This window comes from Trachemys scripta, chromosome 8 (assembly GCF_013100865.1).
Source record: "Trachemys scripta elegans isolate TJP31775 chromosome 8, CAS_Tse_1.0, whole genome shotgun sequence".
In the NCBI taxonomy this organism is placed as follows: Eukaryota; Metazoa; Chordata; order Testudines; family Emydidae; genus Trachemys; species Trachemys scripta.
In genome coordinates, this window is record NC_048305.1 from 91,074,363 (window position 1) to 91,099,512 (window position 25,150).

Consider the following 25,150-nt stretch of genomic DNA (forward strand, 5'->3'; position numbering starts at 1 on the left):
TTAGAGCATAAGCTTTCGTGGGCTACAACCCACTTCTTCGGATGCATATAGAGTGAAACTATATGCATCCGAAGAAGTGGGTTGTAGCCCACGAAAGCTTATGCTCTAATAAATTTGTTAGTCTCTAAGGTGCCACAAGTACTCCTGTTCTTTTTATCATTTACACAGTACTTCTGATCTTCAAAGCTCTTAAAAGGTTAAATAGTTCATCCAACAAACCCTCTCAGGTAAACACCAGTAAAAAATATCTCTAATTTACTTATGGAGAAATTGAAGCAGAGATTGAGTAATTTGCACAAGGTCAGAGGAAGTCTTTGTCAGATCTGAGATTAGAACTCAAGTTTTCTTGGCTCTCAATCTTTACACCACACCCTTCTCAGACCACAGTATGTTCAAACAAGCCCAGCCACTCAGATCATATGATGATGACTATGGGGTGAACACCTACATATTAGATTAGATTGCTCAATTTTGACAGATAAGCAAAACACATTTTTCAGTCTCTATGATCGTCTCGAAATATTCCTGTATGAACTAATATCTCCTTAGTAAGATTCATTATCCAGCAAGGTTAGTTAATATACAAGGAGAGAATCAAAGGCGACTAGATTTTCTCAAAAGACCACCACGAGGTGCCTTCGTATGCTGGCAAGCAAATTACAAAGCTGTAAGGCCTTCCTAAGTAGTCCATTACTTCCAATGTTAACCATGCATTTAAAAAAATTTAACTAGGAGAATTCAGAGGCCTTTCTACAAAAGGGAAGTAGGCCTCAATCCTGCAGTCTCCAGACAGGCAGAACTTCCCACTGCAATGAGTGGGGAGTTCCTTCCGAGAAAGGATTGCAAGATCAGGCCCAGTAACTCTGCATTACAGCACTTGCAAAGGAGTATAAATTTCAAAATGGTGGATGTGAAATTCAATTGTAGGAATAACTTAATATTACAACCTCTCACCAGGTTGCTCTATGCATTGGTGCTAAGTTCATATAGTGAAGGGCACTAGAGCCCAGGGAGGAAAGAAATTGTACTGAAACTACTTTCCAACAGGGTTACATCATAAACAGATTATTAGCATGGCTATCTGAATCATCCAACCGCTTATTCCCTAGTTTATTGTTCAGTTTCAAGTAAGTTTCCTAGCAGAAAATGAAGAACTGATTTTCTACCATCTTCTGCGTTTCTCTATCATCTATGAAATGTTAGCAGGCTGAGGCATTACTTACAAATGTTTACTGGCTGTTAAGGTTATTAAGCTGAAGCTAGGGAGAGGTGAGTGTATCTGGGGGTAATCTTATTTTATCCTTCCAAGTAAAATCTCTACTGAAAGTTTTATTTGCTGATTTTTAGAACAACCTAAAGAGTCAACGTTCATGAGGACTTCTTTAGAAAAACGGGATGCTGGATTGAAAACAATATTTTGAGAATATAATTTTAGCACTTGGTTTCATCTGAACACAAAAAGAATAAAATCATACCTGCTACGGTGTTCATAACTTCCCTTACACCGGAATTTGTGTGCTGGAAACACAGTAAAAATGCCTTCTTCTGAGCTAAAGTATTGCCATTTAATTCCTGGGTTAGACTTCAGATTGTCAGCAAGAACTACGGAGTGAAAAGGAAAAAAAATGAATGGAACTGCAAAGGAAAGTCAAAGGAGATGTATGCATTTATACATGGCATCTTCAAAATACCTCACGTTTGCATAAATAGCAAGAATATCCAGAGTTATAATACCTAAAGCCAACAACAACAAGTAGTAGTATTGGAAGGGAGATAAAACTTCATGTCTCACAATCATGTATGTTCCTGATTTAACTTCTAAAATTCAAACTGTTCAGTTTGGTCATGTCCTTAGTGATACTTTAATATTTTTTTGTGGAGAACACCACATTTTCCCTAGCCATTGTTTCACTGCCATGAACTTGACTTCTTAGTATACAATGAATTGTAACAGATTGTACAGACGTAACAGATTGTAACAGCTCCTTTAGCACACCTGGACATTTCCTTAGTACCTGCATTCTCCATACAATTCATAAAGCTGCTCTTTGACCCATCGTGTCCATGCAGCTTCTCCTAAAAGGCATCATGCACATACAAAATATCCACTTTTCCCCAAGGATGAATCCCAACCACTCAAATCCTCATTGAACATTGTCCCCTCCAAATTCCCAAAGCTCTAGTACATTATTTCCCTACCTGAGGGATGATGGGAAGAGTGGCTCTTAAGGCAGTAGAGGAGGAAGGAAGGCAAAGAAAGGCATAACCACCAGTCCTCCCCACTGCAAACATACTACTGCTGATGCGAGCATCTCCCTGAAAAACCTCCTGCTTTCCCCTCCAGCTCAGAAGAATATGAGAGCAGCTCATCTGTACATGACTACAAGAAAGCAGCCTGCAAAATAACCTTCACTTTGTTGCTTCGATACACAGCTCGACCCACTCCCAGGAGCACGGGCAGCCTAACACCAGGAAGCCAACAGGGGAGGAAGGGAGAGAGAACAAAAACACAAACAAAGCTACATTAGTGGGAAGAGGCACCCACCAATGGGGGAGTTTCCACAAAAATAAAATGGGAACCACTGCAGTGATCTGTATGGAGTTGTGGGGGCTCTGAATTAGGAGGCTGTTTTTAAAGTGATAGCCCAAAAATACACCTGAAACAACTAGCTCTTTTGTAATCCTTTCACTTCAAAATGGTTGACCACACACACACACACTTTACAAATAAACCAACACCACAAAAGTAAAATCCATCCCCTTGTCTAGCAGTACTGACTGCAAAATATTGATGACTGAGGTTACACACTTCTTGAAATTCAAGTCTGTGATGGAAACAATGATAAGCAAGTTATATGCAAATGATACTATTACAAATAATATTTGGGCGGAAAATGTTCAGAGAACCTTGACTCAGGATGATACAGTATCCAATGAATACTATGTGTCTATAGAAAACGGAAGTTAAAACATTAAAGGGAAGTCTATTATTTATATAGTTTATACATGAATCCCCCCATGCATTCTGGTCCATTAGAAAAAGTTCCTTTACTTTTCTCAGTGGCAGATCATGAGGGCGCTGAACATTCTTTATACCAAAATAGCCCCCAAAAGTAACTAATAGATGGCCCATAATGAGGCTATGGCCTGATCTGCTAAAATCCTCTGGCTTATATATTTTCATGATCTAGTACAAATATTTTGCGGAACTTTCAGTAAATATGGTTCCCATCATTCAGGGCTCAATAATAACTGGACCTGAGAGTGCGCCGGAAGGGATTAAAAGGATACAAGAAGCTTTCTCCCAACTACACCACACCCTCATTTGTGCAAGGGATGGACACCAGTGGTGGTCCCTGAACCCAAGGATTGCTCCAAGCTTCCAGAAAATGCTTCACTATAGATAGGGCCCTACCAAATTCACGGCCATAAAAAACACGTCACGGACCATGAAATCTGGTCTTCCCCCGTGAAATCTGGTCTTTTGTGTGCTTTTATCCTATATTATAGAGATTTCACGGGGAAGACCAGCGTTTCTCAAATTGGGGGCCCTGACCCAAAAGGGAGGGACGGAGTGTGTGTGTGTGTGTGTGTGTGTGTGTGTGTGTGTGTGAGAGAGTGAGAGGGAGACAAGGGGTTATTTTAGAGGGGGTCATGATATCACCACCCTTACTTCTGTGCTGCTTTCAGAACTGGGCGGCCAGAGAGCGGCAGCTGTTAGCCAGGCGCCCAGCTCTGAAGGCAGTGCCCTGCCAGCAGCAGCACAGAAGTAAGGGTGGCAATACCATACCATGCCACCCTTACTTCTGCGCTGCTGCCTTCAGAGCTGGGAAGCCGGAGATTGGTGGCTGCTGATTGAGGGCCCAGCTCTGCAGGCAGCAGAGCAGAAGTAAGGGTGACAATACCATACCTTGCCACCCTTACTTCTCCGCTACTGCTGGCGATGGCTCTGCCTTCAGAGCTGGGCTCCCGGCCATCAGCCACTGGTCTCCAGCTGCCCAGCTCTGAAGGCAGGGCCATCACCAGCAGCAATGCAGAAGTAAGGATAGCAGTACTGCCAATCCCTTCCCCCCCCCTACAATAACCTTGCAACCACCACACAATTATTTTTGGGTCAGGACCCCTACAATTACAACACCATAGCATTTCAGATTTAAATAGCTGAAATCATGAAATTTACGATTTTTAAAATCCCATGACTGTGAATTTGACCAAAATGGATTGTGAATTTGGTAGGGCTCTAACTATAGAGAACAGAGCCGTGGCCCTGTCACCCTGTACCAGTTAGCAAAGCTGGTCGTTTGCCAGGGGAACACAAGCTCTTTGTCAAATGGGGATGCAATGACCAAACTCCTGAGCTGCAGTGGCACCAGAACCTCCTACCTTGGGCTATGGCTTTATGTTGTAATTGTGCCCTTTGGCCTTTATGGGCACACAATTTTATTTTAAAAATTGTGTGTCCTTTTTGTACAAAATGATACTGCTCATTATAATCAATCACCATCATGGTCATTGTACCAGGCACTTTTATAGCACTTTTCATCCACAGCTCTTGCAAACCCCTTTTATGGTAGGTTAACATTATTATACTCATTTTACAGATGGAAAGTGAGGACCAAATAAGCACAGTAACTTGTCCAATGTCATACAATGAGTCAGCAATAGAGCTTGAAACATAGCTTTTGGGGACAGGATCCCAAAGTCCTACTCCAGTACCTAGAGATTGTTCATTCATTCCTTAGACTGCACTTGCTTCATTATTAAAATAGGAAGAGTTTCAACAAAGTTTTAATTTATGAAGTGAGACTTAAAAACTTTAAGTAGACATTTAATCCTAGAAAAGAAACAGCTGCCGGACACTACAAAAAAGTCAGCACAACAGCTGTATGCCAGTAATTTATACCCAATGACATTAACAAAACAGACATGGCTCAGTGAGAAACACATATAATCTCATCTGTCCATGATAAGGTTGATATATCTATATCTATATATCTACAATCAAGAATTATTAATATTTGATACTAAACTAACATTATTTTACAGACATTACAGAAATCTGGATTAAGTACACTAAATTCAAATCACCAGAATTAGACACTCATATTCGTACCACCTCTGACAGAACACATTAAAACCACGAGTCCTGGGCTCCCAAAGAACTGCACCCTGAGACACAGAAACAGCACTTGGATTTTTTCTTTTTCTCTTACAGTCATATGGAGATTTCTTAGCTGTCACTTAAGGTGTGTACCTCTCCTGTTACCAAAAAAAGACTGACACAAGATGAAGGAAGCAACAGATATGCAGCACAACTGCTAGGTTTCTCCTACAGATGACATTAGACAGCTGCACTCCCATTGATTCGCTTGAAGCATGAGGAATAAACACTAATAACGCACAGAAGAGGGAGAACACCAACTTATTAGCATAAGACTCCAATTTGTATGCCATCAGGACGATGACAGAATTCAATTCTACGCAAGCCAAACTGTCCTTTCCACTTGTGACAAACTAAAACCAAACTTTTAATAGCTGAATTACTTTGGCTTTTTGCCTAACAGTGTTAAAGGGACTGCATCAGCTTTAGATGGATGCATTTTGTAAAAAAATGTAGATTTCCTTACTTGTGTTACAAACACCTCATTTGATTAGAAAGTTGAAAGAACTTTGGGAAAAGATCTTATTAACATTTCACCTTTAATAAAGAATTTACTTCTTGCATTTCCCTCAGGATGGAAGCTGAAAATAGGCAAGTCAGTTTCATGTTCTGGTTCTCATACTGAAGTATTCCATATGGAATCAATGCAGGGGAATATCTCAAGCCACAACTGGATGATATACTTCCAATACCTGAGTGGAAGATTGTTATTTGAAGTACATCCTCAACAGTTTAGCACCTTTTTTGGGTTTCCCAGACTGGTTTGTGACTATATGGCTTCTCTCTGTCCAGCTCAGTGCATTTACCTTGTACAGTTATTGCTATTTTTGTCCTTTATCATTATGTTAGTGTTGCTACCTTTTGCAATACTATTGAGCGTATCATGATATTTCATGTTTTTCTTTATGTCCCAACTCCTGGAGTCATGTTATTAAGTGTCATTTAAAAAAAATATCCAGAATTTCTAGTCCTCATCGTTGTGGAGAAAAGCTTGAAAAGATGAACCATAAAGGCTCAAAAAACACAAGGCACATGAAGCCCCCCCCCCGATTTAATAGTTTTAAATTTTCATGATTTTTAAACCAATCATGATTTGTGGAGCCTGACTCTTAAGCAACACTTAGGGTTGGTAATGCTGAGTCTGTCTATTAAACTCCTCGTCATAACAAAATATAGGATACAGCATTCACACAAACCAGTTTTGTACCCTCTTTCCCCTCCCCAATATTAGAATGTAGAAAAATTTACTTTTTTTACATTTTGAAACAAGAGGTTCAGCATCTCTGAAAAATCAGGCCATCAAAGTATGTGCAGGAATATTTTGTAGCAGAGCACTGAACTCCTGTTCACTATTTTAAACTTGCATTTTATTATTAGTTTCCCTGCCTGGCAGCGGGTTTTGCAAGTCACAAGTATGGGCTGCTGGAGAGAATTGCTGTGTTGTCTAGTGGGTTAAAAGAGTGCCAGCAAACATTTTAGCTACTCGCTTTTGGTACAGGTGTGGAATAACTGATGGAAGATGTCAGAAGTGTGTTCAGTACTTTTTTGGGCTCTGCACTTAAGCGAAAAGATCACAGTTTATTTGAAGATACTATTGGTTCATGTATGTACTGTGCCATACATTTGAGCTCACAAGAAGTTGTGAACACTGGATATATTTAAATTAAAAGGTCATCTGTGTAGATTTTGGAATTTAACCACTTTTCAGCATTGAGAAACCGCTAACTGCAGTATTGCGTCCAGTTCTGGGCACCACACTTTGATAAAGATATGGACAAATTGGAGAAAGTCCAGAGGACAGCAACAAAAATGACTGAAGGTATAGAAAATATGACCTATGAAGAAAGTTGAAAAAACTGGGTTTGTTTAGTCTGGAGAAGAGAAGATTGAAGGGGGACAAGATAACAGTCTGCAAGTATGTAAAATGTTGTTATAAAGAGGAGGGTTCTCCTTAATCACCGAGAACAGGACAAGAAGCAACGGACTTAAACTGCAGCAATGGAGATTTAGGTCAGACATTAGGAAAAACTTCCTAATTGGAACAGATAACCTAGGGAGGCTGTGGAATGTCCCTCATTGGAGATTTTTAAGAACAGGTTAGACAAACACTTGTCAGGGATGGTCTAGATCAGTGGTCGTCAACCTTTTTATACCCAAGATCACGTTTTGAATCTAAGGGCAACTCAGAGATCTACGCTGCCCCTTCCCCGAGGCCCCACCCCTTCCCCAAAGCCCCGCCCCGCTCACTCCATCCCTCCCTCTCTCCGTTGCTCGCTTTCCCCCACCCTCACTTACTTTCACCAGGCTGGGGCAGGGGGTTGGGGTTCGGGAGGGGGTGCAGGCTCTGGACTGGGGCCGAGGGGTTTGCAGTGTGAGAGGGGGCTCTGGGCTGAGCCTGGGGCAGGGGGTTGGGGTGCAGGAGGGAGTCAGGGGTGCAAGCTCTAGGAGGGAGTTTGGGTGCAGGAGGGGGCTCCGGGCTGGGGCAGGTAGTTGGGGTGCAGGAGGGGGTATGGGGTGCTGGCTCTAGGAGGGGGCTCAGGGATGGGGGTTGGGGTGTGACCTCCCACCAGGCAGCACTTACCTCTGGTGACTCCAGGTCGACAGTGGGCGCAGCGAGGCTAAGGGACCCCTGGGGTGTGGAGGCCGAGGGGCATGTGGCTTCGCGTACTGCTCCTCTCTGCAAGCACCACCCCCACAGCTCTCCTGGCCAATGGGAACTGCGGGGGTGGTGTTTGCAGGCAGGAGCAGCGCACGGAGGGAGACCCCTGCTTCCAGGCTGCAGTGGCTGCTTTCGGGAGTAGTGTGGGGCCAGGGTAAGCAGGGAATCTGCCTTAGCGACAGCCACACTGCACTGCCGCTGGAGATTGCAATCGACCGGTTGGCGACCACTGGTTTAGATAATACTTAGTCCTGCCTCAGTGCAGGGGACTGGACTACATGACATATCGAGGTCCATTCCAGTCCTACACTTTTATGATTTAACAAAGTGGTTATATCAACAACCCTGACAATTAGGCTACTAATTTCTCACTCATATAAAAAGGCTGAATTTCTGAAATTTCACCAAAATAAAATGTTTTAAAATGGGTTTTAAAAATATATCTTTGAATGTTACCAGTGAATAATCTGGGATTTAACCACTCAGTTAAAAGTAACTCCAAGAGTATTATTCCATCTACAATATATAAAAAGTTTGCAAAATTTAAAAAAACCTTTATTACTGCATTAAAGCTAGACTCTATTATTTTGCTAACGAGTCACGCTTTAAATTCAGCTCCTCTCATGAGAAAATAAAAATGTTCACTTTCCTAATGAACTGATTGTTCTCAAACCTCCAACTAATTACCAAAATCACTACCATCCTTAATGGCCTCTCTTCTTGCTCTTCCTTTTCAAAAAGTTCTGCTGGTTCATTTCCTTCAGCTAGTGAGTTAGTTTAAGCCGGCCTTCTCCAGAGACTGCCAATTTTATCATAACCCCCTGTTTATTTTTCTATGACCACAACATACAATCTCCTGTCAGACAAGCAAGGACTACTACAGCTGAAAAAATAAGCTTTATTTCCTTCAGGTGCACTCTGATTTTCCATCTACTAAAGCAACAAGAAATCCCTGCAGAGTCTTCCTACTTTCTTGTTCCCAACTACAAAACCAAGCAGATATTCTTCTTAGGTTCTATTCTCCCTCACCCCAAACCTTTTAATCTCTAAAATGATTGACTGTACTTTAATATCTCATACTTCCAGCAAAGCCAATCTTGGGACAGGTTCTATAAGCACAAGAGCCTGGCAAAATGTGTCACAAGGTGGATTGCCTGCCTGCCTTCTAACTTAAGGCTGCATTTGTCAAATTTCTTTCAGTTCCAGAATTACAAGCTAGCTGGTGTTCTCATGAAATAGTGCAGGGCTTTTCGCTAGTCATTTTATTTCATGTGCCTCTAAAGACATGGCCAAGACAGTGGCCTTTTGTAGATCTCTCTGCTTTCAGCACAAGATGCACTTTCTCCTCCCTTTTCCATTTGCAGAGTCTCCAGGACAGTTTTGAAAAGTACATCATCATAATCTCTCTCCATATTCTCTCTAATATGTAGGATGATATACATACATCTTGTTTACAATGTACGTGCTAGGATTCCATCTCATACTAGTATGAAAGAGACTGAAACCAACCATGCCACCAAATAAAGGCCCATTGTTGGACAGAGGTTGTGGAAGCTGAATGTTCAAGATTTAAACACTAAGAGTGCAAAAGCTTTTGCGCAGTCCCTTAATTCTGCTGTAAATATGAGGGGGGAAAAGTTTAAGAATATTAAAAAAAAAGAGAGCACTTAAGGATATTCTCTCTCTCTCCCCCCAATTACAAATTGCTACCAAGGCATGAAGGACTTTGAGAAGGAGACCTCTACGTGAATGAGTTTTGTAAAACTTCAAAGAGAATGTGATAATGATAATACTTAGCACTTATAGACTGCATTTTACATCTTCAAAGCATGGCAGAATCATTAACTAATTAATCTTCAAAGTGCAGCACAAACATTTAGTAAAAATTCCAAAAAAAGATTCAACACAATTATTCATTATAGAACAGTTACTTATAATTCTCTTGTTGAGCATTAAATTTGAAAGAGTGCCATAGGCTACATGAAGAACACCCTTCAAAAAAGGATGGTACACTGCATATACACACATGTAGCAGTTCTTTAAAGAGTGACTCTAAATAACAGCATCAAGGAGAACCTTGTTTATTGTTTCTCAATGATTCCAGAGTGAATTTGTTAAGTTTACAATTAAAGAAATGTTCTTTCCACCTGCTAGCCCTGCAAATTTAACCTTGGATTTGAAAGTCAAGCTGTGTCCTGACTTATACATTATCATCATCAGGAATAAAGGATTCTGTGACTGCAACTTAATTAACAGTCTACTGATGTTGTGAGCCAGAATTAAATCCAGCTCACTCTTGGGTAGCTGTGTTAGCTTTCCAAGGCAAACCAGTAGCAAAACCTTATTCAGTAACGTTGGCAGACACAATTCCCTAAACATAAATGAAAAGGCTTGATGACTAAAAAGATGCCATTTACAGTGTCACTTTTAAAACGATGTCAGCTCTTTGGGTGAAACTCACCCTATTGCAATGGGCACACAAAATCCTCCCCCCCCACACACACACACACACTTGAGCGGCGGTACAGACAAAGTGGCTTTGCAGGGCCCTTTACCTTCTCTACAATCTGCAAAAGGAGGTTACACTAGCTCTAAATAGGCTGAGAAAAATTGTTTGGGGGTAGGGGAGCTGTGCTGGGTGACGGTTCACAGGAATCCTGCTTACTGAGGGGTATAAGGGTATGAAAGGATCAAGTAACATGCTAGCTTTGGGCGCGACGTTCACCTCTAGCGGTAAAGGACCTGTTACTGCCAGTTAAAGAGTTCTATGTTTGTTCAAGTGGTAGAGACCTATGATTTGCAGATGAAGGCCCCAGGATCCAGACTTGATTCTTTACATGTGCGATATTAATCTACTAGAGCTGGTCAAAAACTGCTGCAACCACCCTCTCCCTCAATGGAAAACTTTATAACCAAAATAAAAAATGTGAAAATTTTTCATTTGGAACACAATTTAAGATTTTTAAACTGATTTTTTTTTAAATTTCAGGGGGGGAGGAGGGGAGAGAGGGAAGGGCACCACCACATCAGACTACCCTCTCATGCTTTTTTCTACCAATCTTCCATTTTCTACTTGCAAAAGTATTTTATTTTCTGACCAAAATGAAGGTGTTTTTTAAAAAAATATTTCATAGAAATAATGGAAAATGTCATGGAAAATGTCAAACAAAATAAATGCATTCAATTCTTTTGTAATTTTTCATGAAATATACTTACCTTTTCTCCACTACTTCTACTGCCTACTAATTGAGTCTATTGTCATGTCATGGATTTTCTAGAGCAGCAGTTGTGTTACAGTCCTGTGGTTTGCCAGGAGCCTGTGGTGTGAATTCCAGTTCCCTTCAACCCCTACAAATACCCCCGCTCTAATCCTAGTTACTGAGGCTGTGTGGAATGGGCCAAAATTAACATTTAAGATTTGAGGTCCAGGGAGAACACAGTAATGTTTAAATTTATATTTTCCACATGGTTTCTACAAACCAGATTATTTAAACTGTGAGACAGCTGTTTAAAAACAAAACACTCAAGGGGCAGTATAACCTGGCTCACAGATAAATTGGTCTGGCTTTGACTTAAAAAAACAGCAGACCCAATCAAGACAGCATGCTGAGCTCCTGCCTGTTGGAAGAAGTGATAGGCTCATGAACCCATTGTGTAACTGAGTGGTAAATTTGGGGTCCAATCACAAATATGCTGCTGCATCCAGGATATAAACTCTGCTTGCTGGGAGTTCCCCAGAATTCAGAAGGAGGAGGGAAAGAAGGCGGGGGGGGGGGGAGGGGGAATCAGAGATCCAGAAGCAACAACACTTGTTTACACTTAAACATAGGATGTGAATTTAAAGAGCAAAAGCTATTCCTGAATTACTCTTTACTCTATGTGTGCATTCTCTTACTGCCAAATAAGAGTGTCTTGTTTTGGCTTACCTCAGTGGTGTCCAACCTTACTACACAGGAGGGACACATAAACCTAAGCACAATCTTGTGTGGTCCAAACAGATTCTACATACACCTCTACCCCAATATAATGCTGTCCTCGGGAGCCAAAAAATCTTGCTGAGTTATAGGTGAAACTGCGTTATATCGAACTTGCTTTGATCCACCGGAGTGCGCAGCCCCCCCCGGGCGCTGCTTTGACGTGTTATATCCGAATTCGTGTTATATCAGGTCATGTTATATCGGGGTAGAGATGTATTTTAATAAGATTTAAAATCACCTGTATTGATTTATATTTTAAGTTCATCTTGTTTAGTATGTAGGTAGGTAGGTTTTTTCTAAGTCCAGTATTGTCTATTTATACACTTGTGTAAACTAAAATGATGTAAACATGCCAAAATGTTAATGAACCGGTACTTAGTATATTGTGTTGAAACAGGCCACAAGCCTTAAGAAATACTCTGATAGGCCATGTATGGCCTACGGGCTGTAGGTTGGGCACTCCTGGTTTAGCTTAATCCACTTTGAAAGGTATTCTTATTCCAGAATAAGAGTGTCCATAGATGGAGCTATTTTTGAGTAATTCCATTTGTAGATAAGCCCATAGTCCTAAATTTAAGTAACAGATGCCACAGAACTAGGTCACAGCAGTGGGTGTGGGAAGATCCAAGAGGAGGCAATTCCACAAAGTATCAAGAGATAGCAGCTCCTAAACAAGCACACTAAAATCTTATCCAGGGTTTAACTCTCCATCCATACCCTCAACCTCCTACCTAAACTTTCCTACATCCAGTATCTTCACCAGCCCAAACTCTTCAGCAGTACTGTGTGGAAGAGGGATTTGGGGGGAAGAGCTGTATCAGCTGTCCAGCTACAGCACTAGCATCACCCTAGGTGAAATGTTTTGGATAAATTCCCTTAGGGAGTGAAGTTCTTTATTCATTCTCAGAATGGGAGGCTGGAGTCCTCTATCCATAGAACAGATGAAGCACACCTTGTGGCAGGGCAAGTTTTCTCACACTGTCCTACCAGATAGTCAACAAGCCTCAATCCAGAAGGAATCTACTCCAGGGATTAAAGTCCATTCAAATCCTTGGCCACTCTACTGAGACTACCAATGGGGTAGCCAGTTAGCAAGGGACAACAATAGAGGTGGTGATGGTTTTTGTGATGCAGACTCTTGTTCCCTGGGACTTACACACAGATGGATTCATTTCACATAGTCCACCACACAAGCATTTGATAAGGATCAATTAGAACCAGCAACCTACTGATGACTCCAGGCCTCATTTTCAATTGCTTGAATTTTGTTGTTGTTGCAGTTTCTTTTGTTTTCAAAAATTTCTTTGAGGCAGCAGAGACTTGGCTGCTGCCATTAGTGACAGTACAAAAGGCCTTATTCAGTCTATGTCCAACCTCTGAACACCACCCAGGGAAGATCAGTGTTCCCATCCAGAAGCAATCCCAATTGTTCTGTTTTCAGAAATAGAAATAGTTGGGGCAGCAAATGAAAATTTCTATGCTAAATCTTCTAAATGCAAAAGATGGGAAACAGAAAGCCGACTACTCTGGAAATGCTCCAAGCAAATTTCGAAATCTTGAGGCAAGCTCTGGAAGACATGTTCAATCAAATTGACAAGAGGCTGGCAGTTCTGCCCAACATGTATATGTTCTCTCTGGTCCAGTCTTCTTCCCACTATTCCTTAAAAATCTAACTTCCAGATTCCATTAGTCCTGAACCCAGCAACAACCTTTATTTCTATACTGGTTGCAAACACAACCCCTCACACCACTTTCCCATGCACCTGCCCAAAGTTTCCCCATGCTGTTCTATTCTCTCCTGCTGGCACCCTGTTCCCCAATCAGCACATAAGGGCAGAATGAAGAGCTCCCATTAAAAGAAATACTTTGGGAGCAGCCCAGGTGGGAATCCAGAGATGGGTCTACACTCCAGGTAAAAATGCTGAAGCACCTCTCCAGTGATACAGTCCTCTTCATCCCCTCTCCTCTTGCTTTTAACTGTCCATTACTCCTGCACTGCTTGATTTTAGGATGCATGCTCATTAAAGAGTCGGCATTTGTTGGCAAGGAAGGATAAGGTGTTATTTAATTGTTTGATCGGGGGGCTATAAGTCTTGGATAGGTGTCAGTTTTTTGTTAGGTCATAAATCCAAATTAATTAATTAAGAAGACATTTTAAGGGCATTTTTATGACTCCAAGTTATTTTTTTCATAAGAGCTTCTACAAAATGTAATACCAACAGGCATTCTTCCAGAAGTAAAATAAATGCTTTCACAGGAATTTGACTTAAACAAACATTCCCTCCATTTCAGGGTATGCACGCCAAATATCGCAGCATTCTGCTATTGTGGGGGAAAAGTGAAATGGGCTTGAAACTGACCAAAAAAAAAAATGTAATTCTCCATAGTAAAACAACCAAAAAAAAAAAAAAAAATAAGTGAACAGAGGTCATAAATAGTAAAAAGTGTATTAGATTTTTTAAATTCTTTCAGTTTTAATAATTTAGAGTAAGGACATTTGTTGTAAATACAATTTTAAGCTGATACTTCCTCAGATATTTTACATCAAATCAATTAAAACTTTAATTTAAAACATTAATTAAAACTTTAAAAAAATAAAAAGATGCCTTGGGAGCCAAACATAGCCCATGGACTTCAATCATGTGGTTTGTGACTGCTCACCTTTAATATGGATAGAAGTGTGTGGCCTTCCATTCCAATTATGGCGAAGAAGTGTATGTATGAAGCTGGAAGGGCATACCGTGTGTGTTCCCAAAGGGATCAGTTCTGGGTCTGGTTCTGCTCAATGTCTTCATTAATGATTTAGATAATGGCATAGAGTACAAAGTTTGCGAACAATAGCAAGCTGGGACGGGTTGCAAGTGCTTTCAAGGACAGGATTCAAATTAAAAATGATCTGGACAAACTGGAGAAATGGTGTGAAGTAAATAGGATGAAATTCAATAAGGACAAATGCAAAGTACTCCACTTAGGAAGGAACAATCAGTTGCATGCATACAAAATGGTAAATGCCTAGAAAGGTGTACTGGGGGCCATAGTGGACCACAAGCTAAATATGAGTCAACAGTGTAACACCGTTGGGGAAAAAAAAAAAAAAAAAGCAAACATCATTCTGAGATGTATTAGCAGGAGTGTTGTAAGCAAGACACGAAAAGTAATTCTTCCACTATACTCCGCGCTGGTTAGTCCTCAAATGGAGTACTGTGTCCAGTTTTGGGTGCCACATTTCAGGGAAGACTGGAGAGAATCCAGAGAAGAACAACAAAAATGATTAAAGATCTAGAAAACATGACATATGAGAGAAATTGAAAAAACTGGATTTGTGTAGTCCAGAGAAGAGAAGACTGAGGGGAGAGATTTCAAGTACATAAAAGATTGTTACAAGGAGATAGGATAAAAATCGTTCTCCTTAACCTTTAAAGATAGGACAAGAAGCAATGGGCTTAACTTGCAAAAAGGGAAGTTTAGGTTGGACATCAGGAAAAAATTCCTGGCTGTTAGGGTGGTTAAGCACTGGAATAAATTGCCTAGGGAGGTTGTGGAACCTCTGTCACTGGTGATTTTTAAGAGCAGGTTAGACAAACACCTGTTAGGAATGGTCTAGATAATACTTAGTCCTGCCATGAGCGCAGGGGACTGGACTAGATGATCTCTCAAGGTCCTTTCTGGTCTTATGATTCTATGTTGGAACATCTAGCCTCTCCAGGCCAACATCTGCGTTGAAGGTGAGGATGCTTGAAATTGCACCATTTAAGCAATTACGTATGGCCTTCAGCCTCCTAGCAAGTTGAAAATCTTGAGTGGGCAAAGTTTTAGCATCCCTATCCCAACCAATCAAAAGAGAAAGTGGTGAGTACCCAGAGAAGAAGAGCGAAGGAAAATCAACCTGAATGTTGCTGCTAATCCTAAATTTCACAGCATTTATTTATGACCACAGAAATGAATCACCTAGAGACCACTTGAAGCTTTAAAGAGATACACAGCTAGAGATTCTAGACCCAAATTTGTACTTCCCTTATCAAATCTGTTGCAAGATCTCCACATTCTAAGTCACTACAGAGGATTGGGATGGGGAGAAAACCCCATTGGTGAGAGGTTGAAAACACCTTCTTATTCTTATAGAACCCACAAGAATCAAGGTTGCGGGCATTTCCTGCTGGTCTTGCACCGGCAGTTAAATAAAAACCATGCTAAATGGAAGTCTATAGTTAAAATAGTTTTAAAAGTTACAACCCAAAACCATCATAAGCAGATATAATGATGGAGGCAAAAAAATAGTGATAAAAAAAATTAAAACCCTACAGGATATTAAAAAGAAAAGCCTGTGGCATGGGACCAAAGGCTGAATTCTCTGGGGTTAAGTCAGACACCTTAGGTTGTAAGCACATTTCCAGTTTTAAAGTGTATCAAGCAAATGGGTCAACTCTATGACAAGTCAAAGAAAGGAAATATTTTCAGATGTCCTTGTACTTTTGCATATCATTGCAAAAGCAGCTGCACGTTACCTGAACTCAGCTAAGAAGATCAGGGAGGCACCTCAGTTTGGCACCATCAACACCTGATACTACTGATGCCATAGCAGACAGGGCTAGGAAGGAAAGCAACTTTGGGAACAGGCGAGACGAATAGGCACAAAAAAAAATCACAACAACATTAGACATGGAATAAGTCTTCATGACATTTTTATATTTAAAAAGTACTTAGACTAAGGGCATTACTTTAGGTATCATCTTTCAATCATGAAATCTCAAATTACGAGCTGCATGCCAGTTTCAGAGCGAAATAAAAGCATGTTGCTACAGCGCACTATGTTAATCCTCTGTACCAACAGAATGTTAAACGCTAATGGAGAAAGCAGAACAAAAGCAAATAAAAATATTTGTATTACTTACCAGAGTTTAAATCACGTCCTGGATTGAAGGCTTTGCTATTAACTGTGGTGGACAATCTATCACAGCTAATAGTTCTAGAAACGTTGGTGTTAAAATTCCCATCAAACCTGAAATGACAAACAACAAGATTAGCAAAGCAAAAGCTGACTTTGTAAAAATGTCTAGCCAAGGATTTATAGAAAAATTATCACTTCGTAAACAGCAACTGGAGTTCCATTTGCATTTTTAATGGCACGGGCAAAAGAAAATCCCAAAGCAAAAAGCGAGCGAGTTAAAACTCCCCCCTTACAGGCCATATCCTACTCACTAATGCAATGTGCTGCATATTTTCATTTTATCCCTTGTGACATGCAAGCACTCATGAAATTAGAGTTGTAAATGCTACGTTAATCTGCAGGCCAGTGCTGGTTTGTTCCCTGGCAGAATATTTGAGTTTTGTCCAGTCCAGTTGTAAGAGACCCTAAGTCAGGGTGGGCAAACTATGGGCTGGGGGCTACATCCGGCCCTCCAGAAGTTTTAATCTGGTCCTCAAGCTCCTACCAGGGAGTGGGGTCGGGGGCTTGCCCCACTCCACACAGCTCCCGGAAGCAGCTGCATGTCCCCCCTCTGGCTCCTATGCAAGTAGCTCTGAATGCTGCTCCTGCAGCTCCCATTGGCCAGGAACCACAGCCAATGGGAACTGCAGGAGGTGGTGCCTAAAGACGGGGCAGGCACAGAGCCACCTGGCTGTGCCTCCATGTAGGAGCTGGAGTGGGGACATGCTGCTGTTCTGGGAGCTGCTTGAGGTGAGCGCCCCCCAGAGCCTGCACCCCTGACCCCCTCCCATGCCCCAACCCCCTGCCAAAGCCCTGATCCCCCTCCTGTCCCACGAACCCCGCGGTTCCAGCCCGGAGCACCCTTCTGCACCGCCAACCCTTCATGCCCAGCCCCACCCCAGAGCCCTCACCCCCGCTTCACCGCAACCCCCAATTTCGCGAGCATTCATGGCCTGCCATGCAATTTCCATACCCAGATGTGGCCCTCAGCAGGGTGGGCAAACTTTTTGGCCCACCCCACCCTAAGTGGTGAAGATCCACCTTGGGAGATCACATCATTAGGAATGTTTTCCAGCTATTCAGCATATATTTTTCTTCTCTTGGTTTCATTCCACTGCTCTTAATTATACACCCTTTTACTAGCCTCAACATTTCCTCTTCCCTGCCTTGCATTCCCAGTGTTCAAACACTGTATTTGTACATGGTTACATCTCTCACCATTACATTTTGGTCTTTGGAAGTCTATATATGAGGCAGTTACAAGCCTACTTTCTGTAGAAAAGAATGGGGACTTCCAGTGTAATTAAAATATACTGCAGGCAGCCTATTACATTTTGATTTTACGTTTTCCATATTCACCAGGTGAAATAATTTAGAAATAGTAACTGAACCTCATTTTAGATACAAAAATATAAATCAAACCCATATACAACTACGCAATGACTTTAATGAAGTGAAGACATTCTCCATTTTGGTCTGTTTTTTAAAATGCCACTGGTCAAGGCTGAATCCCCACTCTGTCACTCCGAGTGCAGAAGTGGGGGCCCGCAAGGATTTTAAAAATTAATACGTGCCACTCCAGGGTTGTATTACACTCCCAAGGTTACAGCTTTTCTCTGACCTTGGCTTGGTAAACACTGCTACCACCCAAATGCAAAAAAACCCCCCTTTGAACCCAGGAGGGAGCATTTGGGAATTCCTCCCTGTGGGGTACCTTCAAGCCCTTTCACCCACCCACCCCGGGGAAGAGCTGAGAAAGAAAACAAAGGAAATTAGATGTGGCTACCAGCTAATCAAACAACATACACAAACCTCTAAGGACACCAAAAATCCAATCCTGTTCTTAAAAAAGGTAAATTTTATTAAAAACAAAAAGAAAGAAAATACATCTTGAACTTACGCTCTTGCTATATTTTAAAAGAGCAATTCCAAAAATCAAGCACCCAAAATAGCTTTCTTGGGGGTTCATCTTAAAGGTTACAAGCAAACAAAAGCATCTGGGGTTAGTACAGAGGGGTCCACAAGCCAATAAGAAATAAAAGAAACAACCCTAATCACGTTTTTAGACATTCCTTAATTTTACTTACATATCTGAGGCTCCAGATAAGTAGGTTTGAGGTATGAATTGATAATTTATAATCATACCTGGCTTAAAGCTGTTTACGGCATTACTGCTCCGTGTCCCTGCAGGCCAGAGAACAACAGACAGAAGGGAAAGTTTCTTTCCCAATTTTAAAAAGTTCTACCTTCCCATTGGCTCTTTTGGTCAGGTGCCCACTCCTTTTCTTTTACCTGTGGGCTTGTTAACCTTTTACAGGTAAAGCAAGCAGAGAACAGATCAGGAGGGATTTTACAGCTAATTGGCTGGCTGGGTGTCCATCAAAGGGAGCTACTCACTCTTCTTCCCCCTTCATGTATCACATCACACTATAGTAAATGTGCTTCCTATTTAAAGTACTTAAATAGCAGCAGCATTTATAAGCCTTTATTTTATTAAAATTACAAATCAAATTCTGATCAAAGGGAACCTTGTCATCAGATCTGATAAAAATAATAGATGCGATGCATCGATGTACCTTATTTGCTATAGCTTAGGCCCAGATTTTTAAAGATATTTAGGCATTGCTGCACTCAGCGTCATAACATCTAACTAATTTAGGAGCCTAAATCTCATTTTCAAAAGGCACTTAGACACTTAGGAGTCTAAACTCCATCAATTGTTGATGGGATTTAGAGCATGTCTACACTATAGGTGCTACCGGGCACAGCTGCAGCGCTGTAGTGTAGACACTGCCTATGTCAACAGAAGGGGTTTTTATGTCAATGTAGGTAATCCATTGCCCAGAGAGGCAGGAGCGTGGTCAGCTGAAAAAATCTTCCATGGATTTAGCCATGTCTACATCAGGGAGTAAGTCGGGCTTAACTGTAGCACTCAGGAGTGTGAATTTTTCACACCTCCTGAATGATATAGCTAGGTCGATCTAAATTGTAAGCATAGATCATGGCTCAGACTCCTAAGTGCCTAAATCCCTTTTGACAATGAGATTTAGTCCCCTAAATCAGTTAGGTGTTGTGATGCTAAGCACAGCAATGCCTAAAAATGACTCTGAGCACCTTGGTAGGATTTGACACCCAGTCGTATTATTAAGGATCCTCATCAATTACGCACATCCTGTCAAAAATACTCTGCCACTAATCTATCCCTTGGAAATCATAACCAGTTACCTTGCACACTGAGTCTTCATGAGGTGAGGTTCTGAAAGAACCTAGCCTTTTTTGAAAAGAAGTTGGTGGAAAGCAAGTTTAGGAAAGACATTGGGGTAGGAAAATTCTTCAGGACTATCAAATGTCCAGTCTTACTGTTTTAGTTAAAAATGCTAATTGTAGAAAATACTTTGGTAACCTTAAATCAGTAAAAATACTGGCCACTTTGTGTCAATATTAACAAACAAAAAAATCTGGCGTGTATTTATATAATATCCACCTCACTGCACTCTCATTCATTAATTTGGACCCACATTCAGTAAAGGATTTAAGCACATAATTAAACCTCTGTCTTCAGTAGTGATGGGATTACTCAGCTGCTTAAAGTCAAGCACACACAGAAATGCTTTGCTATATCTATTTGCTAAAATTGTTAAAGGTGAAGCTGGTCATCCTCCTCTTTCCCCACCCCCCACCACCGAAAAAAAATTATCAACACAGATTTTCATTTAAAAACAATATTTTTTTAATTTACAAGCAAGTGGTCAAAAATTCAAAATTCAGATCAGCTCTCTAAAGAAGTCACACACACTCACTCGGAGCTTGATCAGATGAGCAGTTCCACTTTAGCCACATTAGAAACTAAAACAGTAAATAAGCTCTTGAGGATAGAGACTGTCTACTCTGTGCTTGTACAACACTTACCACGTCTGCGGCTCCTAGGCACCGTCACAATGCAAATAATAAACGAACTACTCAGTGAGCTCAGTTAGAGAAACAAGTAAAGAGAAAATAAGAGAACGATATAAAGGAAGCATAATTAGAGGCTGCACACTTTGTTGCTCATGTAGGCAGAGCTGTGTGTTATCCAACTTCTGAAGTGCAAATGCAAGCCTGGGTGTGGGAGCTGGTCAGAATGGGGGCAGTGCTGGACGTGGTAGGGGCAGAAAGGGGCCAACTGTGGCAAGGGGCATGGCTGAATGACAGTTCAGCATATATAATTAACAAAGTGTGTTACCCTCTGGTAAACTCCTGCCTGTGATATGTGTAGGCAGCAACAGAGAGTGCCAGAGAGCTTCCTCTACCTGACGTGCCAAATGGGCATGCTGTGGACCTAATCCTAGTGAAAAAAATCAGTATTTTCCAGTTTTCACCAAAAACCAGTAGGATCTGCCCACTGATACCCAGATCATTCCCTGGAATTTTGGAATTGATTGGATGTGGTTTTCAAAAATTACTGTGTTACAGATGGAGAAGTCGAGAGCAGGGTCTTGTGTTGCTCCAACAACACAGCATTCTCTCACATTTTGGGTGTGTTATTCGTGGCTCCATCCTCCATATTTGAGGATGAGTTGAGGTTTGCACTTAAAACAGGGATTCAACCACTTCATAATGTAGCATGTTTTTGAGTTACAATTCATTTTTAAAAAATCTTGTAAGAAAATTTAGCACTTGCATTAAACATTTATGGATCTTAATGATTAATAATATGATCTTAATAAAGGAATAGCACAAAGTCTAATTTTACATGTACTTAGAATTCATTGGAATCTCATGCAGTGGCTGAAGTTGACGAAATAAGATGGCATTTAAACTTAAGTGTTCATGATTGTTATATCTACCCTGTGGTGACACCATGACATAAAATAGTTTTAAAAAATATCAAATGTGTCTTTAAAAATCAGTTTAATCTAATCTGTGACCACAAATGCTACAATGCCTTAATCATAATATATGGTTATTGAAAATATCACTAAAGGGCAGAGATGTGGCTCTTTGGGTGCCTTCACACTGTGTATTTTCATACCATAACAACATGTTTGGACTTCTTTTAAATTTAACATTAATTTTGATTATAATGCTTGTTTTTGGACAATTAACACCCTCGAGTTTTTCTCCTAAAAAAATTTACATGAAGTCTTAACCCTAGTTCCATCTTAATGCAGTATTTTTGTCTGGGAAGATATATAGGACCTAATTTTTTGCATCCTAAATAGGGTGACCAGATGTCCTGATTTTATAGGGACAGTCCCGATTTTTGGGTCTTTTTCTTATACAGGCTCCTGTTACTCCCTAAGATTCCTAAGCACTTTGTGTACGCGTTGTGACAAAGTTCCTCCTCTTCCTTGGTGGGTCCTGCACTTATTGGCAGATTTACTCACTTCACAGATTCACCCTGTGGGTCAGGAAACAGTCCAGAGACCTTCCCCTCTGGTAGAAGCTATAGTCCAGGTCAATTCCTCTTGTGTTTGATCAGGAGTTGGGAGGTATGGGGGGACCCCGGGCCCGCCTTCTACTCCGGGTTCCAGCCCAGGGCCCTGTGGACTGCAGCTGTTTAGAGTGCCTCCTGGTACAGTTGCACGACACCTACAACTCCCTGGGCTACTTCCCCATGGCCTCCTCCCAAAACTTTCTTTGTCCTCACCACTGGACCTTCCTCCTGATGTCTGATAACGCTTGTACTTCTCAGTCCTCCAGCAGTACGCCTACTCACTCTCAGCTTCTTGCACACCTCTTGCTCCCAGTTCCTCTCTCTCACACACACTTCCACTCCCCTGGCTTGACTGGAGTGAGCCCTTTTATAGCATCAGAGGGGCCTTAATTAGAGTCAGGAGCTTAACTGCCTCACCTGACTCTTAGCAGGTTAATTGGAGTCAGGTGGTCTATTAGCCTGGAGCAGCCCCTGCTCTGATCACTCAGGGAACAGAAAACTTATATCTCCCTTCTGCTACTCTGCTGTTCCCAACTGGTCTGGGTCTATCACAGTGTATATAAATTTTATAATGTGTACTACACATTCTCACATGCATCTATACACTGTTATTACATATATGCCAATCAACAACACTACTTATTCTTTCCCATCCCGCATACTCTCACCCATCACTTGAAGTACAACCATCTCAGTGGTTGGATGTGGTAGCTGTTTAATTTCATACAGCAGTACTGCATAACAGTTTAAACAGGAAGCAGAAAATATGGGGGAGGTAGGGGGTATGGACAGAGAGAATGTAACTATCCACACTGTAATTTCACCAGGGTCCTGGGACTGAAATCCTTGCTCTTACAAAAAATACTGTATCTTTCTTCATTGAGCACATATGCTCAATGCTGCTTGTTGCATCTCATCAAAAGAGCACTGTCAGTAGCACAGGGTCATTGCTGATGCTTTGATTCAGTGCTGGTTTAGCTGGCATTGGTATTACCTATTTATCACCAATACCACCCTCCTGCAGTATCTGGGATTTCTTTAGAGATCTGCCTCCGAGTACCTCTGAGACCCAACTTTGCTGTGCTTGTGAAATCACAGCCGAAAGTAGATCAGCTGCAGCAAAAAGGATGATAATACAATAACTGAACTAAACCAAGAAGTACCACCATTACTTAATGGGAAAAATAAAGAAGACAGGGCAGAGCTTCAACTAATGAGGACAAGTATTCATAGTCTTAAAAAACCCAAAAGTCTGCACAGAAATTAAAACTTATCTTAAACTATCATTATGTTACAGAGACTGAAGACGGGATTTTTTTTTTTTTTTAAAACATGGATAGATGGAGCAGATCTATAATTCTAAAATGGAAAGAATATCTTCTGGGACACCGAGTCAGACTAAAAAAAGCATATAGGCAGGGTTGGTAGCACAACCTAGTAATAAGATTGTCTGACACCTCCCACTATAAGAGGTTGCAAATAACTTTGCCCAACTTGAACCATTTGGGCTGAAACTTTCCAGGCTGGGTGCCTGCTTCAGGCTGAATTTTATTGAAAAAATTTCAACTAAAACAGTTCAGCTGTTTCCAAGAACAAGGCTAGGAGAAATTAAAATATCCTGGCAACCTTTTCTTTGAAGAGCTCTAGTGCCCCATGCTTTGGAGCAGGGACCTGAAATTTAGCAGGGAGGGTGGTCTTTGTGTCAAGAATGTCCCTTTTGCTGTCCCCACGAAAATCTGCCCACAATTGGGTAAGTCACAAGCCTTTGAAAAACTGTACTTCACACATGCTCAGAGACTATTTAGATTTTAGCAGCTATAATCTCCTAACATTGCATTGAGCACACTTGAGCCTCTGACAGTGCCTAGTGCTGACTAGACTGTGCACCCTCCAGCCCAGGACTACAGAAATGAAGCTGGATGTTTCCTGTAATTGCTGCTCCAGGACAGGGTAGGCCAAGTACTGGAATGGAAAGCAAGGAGCCTGGCTCTCTTTTCTGTTTCTCCCCCCCCCCCTCCCACTTTTTTGCTGGCACCCAGACAGGGCTGAGGAAGAAACTCCCTGACCTGAAGGAAAGGGGATAAAAGTTGGATAGGGGAAGGGAAAGTAGCATATTGGGACAAGGAATCTGGGGAGACTAGGACTAACTGTGGAGAAGAGAAATTGTAATTGGGAGTTTGGGGAGATGGATTGGTTGGGTAAGGAGACTGGTACTAGGATGTGAGAAGTGCAGCGATCGAACCTGGCTGTGCAAAGGGGAAACAGATCTGACAAGGAACTGGGGGAGAATCTGGAAGGCTGGGCACAGACTGGGACTGGGATGAGAAGCTTGAGGAGTAGAAACTGGGACTGGATAGGCCAGGAGAATGTGAATGAGACGGGGTTCTCAAACTGGGGGTCGGGACCCCTCAGGGGGTCGTGAGGTTATTACGTGGGCGTCGTGAGCTGTCAGCCTCCACTAACTTCAATTGCAGCTGTGAGTACACAGCACCTCTGCAAATTAGACCCTAGGGTTTCAAGTTGGACACCCAGAAAATGAGGAACCACCTGTGAAAAAATTGTGTTAAGTGACTTGCCTAACACTACATAGGAACTCTGTGGCAGAGGCAGGGATGGAATCCAGTTCTTCATGGCAGCATTCAACAGCCCAAACTGTGAGGCCCTACTTTCTCATGCTGCCTCACTTACTATATGCCTTCCAATTTCTGTGACAAATGAAGAAGGATCCTACAGACAACAGCCTCCTTCATGATGCACCCCTGATTTATCCCCAGAAGAGCTCTATATGCTGTGCACTGAATGAGGCAGCGGTCCTGTGGAAAAAATAGTATGTAGTCATGTAATTAGACTATCATACTGCCCTACACACAAGGGGGCTGAATTAAGATTGCACAGATAACCTTACTTCTGGCATTTCCTAACTCTGAGCGCTTGATTTTGCAATCTTAATAATGGTCTTTCAACATTTTGTGTGTGTCCAGCCCCCTGTGGTGAGGCAGAACCAAGCACA

General features: G+C 41.6%; 1 protein-coding gene across 2 annotated transcripts in view; it reads right to left on the reverse strand.

The window, feature by feature from the left end:
• Window positions 1–25,150, reverse strand: part of CACHD1 (cache domain containing 1) — a 206,994-nt gene that overhangs the window by 65,321 nt on the left and 116,523 nt on the right. For both annotated transcript variants that reach the window (XM_034778871.1, XM_034778870.1), the window contains exons 4-5: window positions 16,690–16,796; window positions 1,476–1,602 (exon numbers count right to left, since the gene is read on the reverse strand). In XM_034778871.1, the coding sequence (XP_034634762.1) occupies window positions 1,476–1,602; window positions 16,690–16,796 (234 nt within the window). The remainder of the gene's footprint in view (window positions 1–1,475; window positions 1,603–16,689; window positions 16,797–25,150) is intronic.